Below are 1,295 nucleotides of genomic sequence, written 5' to 3' on the forward strand. Positions count from 1 at the left end.
AGTCGCATCAAAATAAACATTTTCACTTTTCCTAATACAATTTTTACACTAATCCCCAATATCAATAAGTCTCATCGGGGAAACATAAATGTAGTATGAAGACAACAGAATGAGCAAGTCCAAGCAAATGATTATAATTACAAGGTTTGATGTTCACCATTACAAAGACAAACATGTTCATGTAACCGCAACAAAGGAATAAATAAATAATGGAAATTCCTACCAATCATCTGAAGAAAAAATACCTGAGAAAATTCGCACGAAAATTACATGTACTAATAAACTAAAAACTACGATATATTCCCTACAGTAGTGACCAACTTACTTCATCTCCGCATATTGAGGAGCTTGGCCGTATCTGTACCACCAAACCAGGAGGGTGATGACAAAGGCAAAAAGTGTGCTGGCGAAAGTGGAATACCAAATAATCGCCATAAACTCCTCATCTGTACCGGGTCGAGAATTTTGGTGTGTAGCATTTTCCGTTACACCGACGAGGTTAGTCGATTCACATACGAAAAGAACACGGGTCCATAGCTCTTGCATGTGTTTCTTGTAGTCATTACTCATCTTTTTGCTCGTCATGTAGCTCGTCAGGCGCCGTACTTCATACTCGTCTTTAGGAATAATGCTTCCCATATGATCCAACTCCACAGTATTCGTGATAGTTGCTGCGTAGCAACCCTTCTTAAAGGTCATCTTATCTTTCATATACGCCTTGACAACATCATTGAAACGAATTTCTGCGGCTGTACGAACCTTCAATCGGAAAACGTGACGACGAAGTGGGTAGTATACCTTATTGATCTCCTTGTAAACAAATTTCTTCGCAAGAGAGCTGGTGTAATTACATAAGGGGTTCGACTGGCCGCCAAAGGTCGCCGTAGCACCCCCGAGGGTCATGTTACCAAAGTTCATAGTCATTATTATTGATTCTAACGAATACTTGGAATATGTTTACAGGTAAATGTGGGATAACTACGATGCAAAGAAAAGGGAAGTACAAACATGTGCGTCAGCGCCCCTTATGGGAAAAGGGATTATAAGATTTTCCATCACTTCTATTCAGTTAAAAGAAATATTTATACAATCCACAGAACAGGACGAAGGACCTCTCGAAGACAAATTGTAAAAAGGGCGAATAACGGTCCAGTACCCTGTTCAAAGGAAACGACGTAACACTTAAAGCATTGCAGGTGACGGCTACAAAACTCATAGCACACGTAATGTTGAGTGAAAAAAGAAAAATAAAACTCAGTACTTTTAAACCCCCAGAGGAATATCCAAAGCCAACG

General features: G+C 39.6%; 1 pseudogene across 1 annotated transcript; it reads right to left on the minus strand.

The window, feature by feature from the left end:
- Positions 1–321: 321 nt before the first annotated feature.
- On the minus strand, positions 322–924 carry TEOVI_000206100:pseudogene (annotated as a pseudogene). Its single transcript has one exon. A coding segment is annotated over exon 1 (603 nt).
- Positions 925–1,295: the final 371 nt, after the last annotated feature.

This window comes from Trypanosoma equiperdum (assembly GCF_001457755.1).
Source record: "Trypanosoma equiperdum strain OVI genome assembly, contig: ctg_48, whole genome shotgun sequence".
Classification (NCBI taxonomy): domain Eukaryota; phylum Euglenozoa; class Kinetoplastea; order Trypanosomatida; family Trypanosomatidae; genus Trypanosoma; species Trypanosoma equiperdum.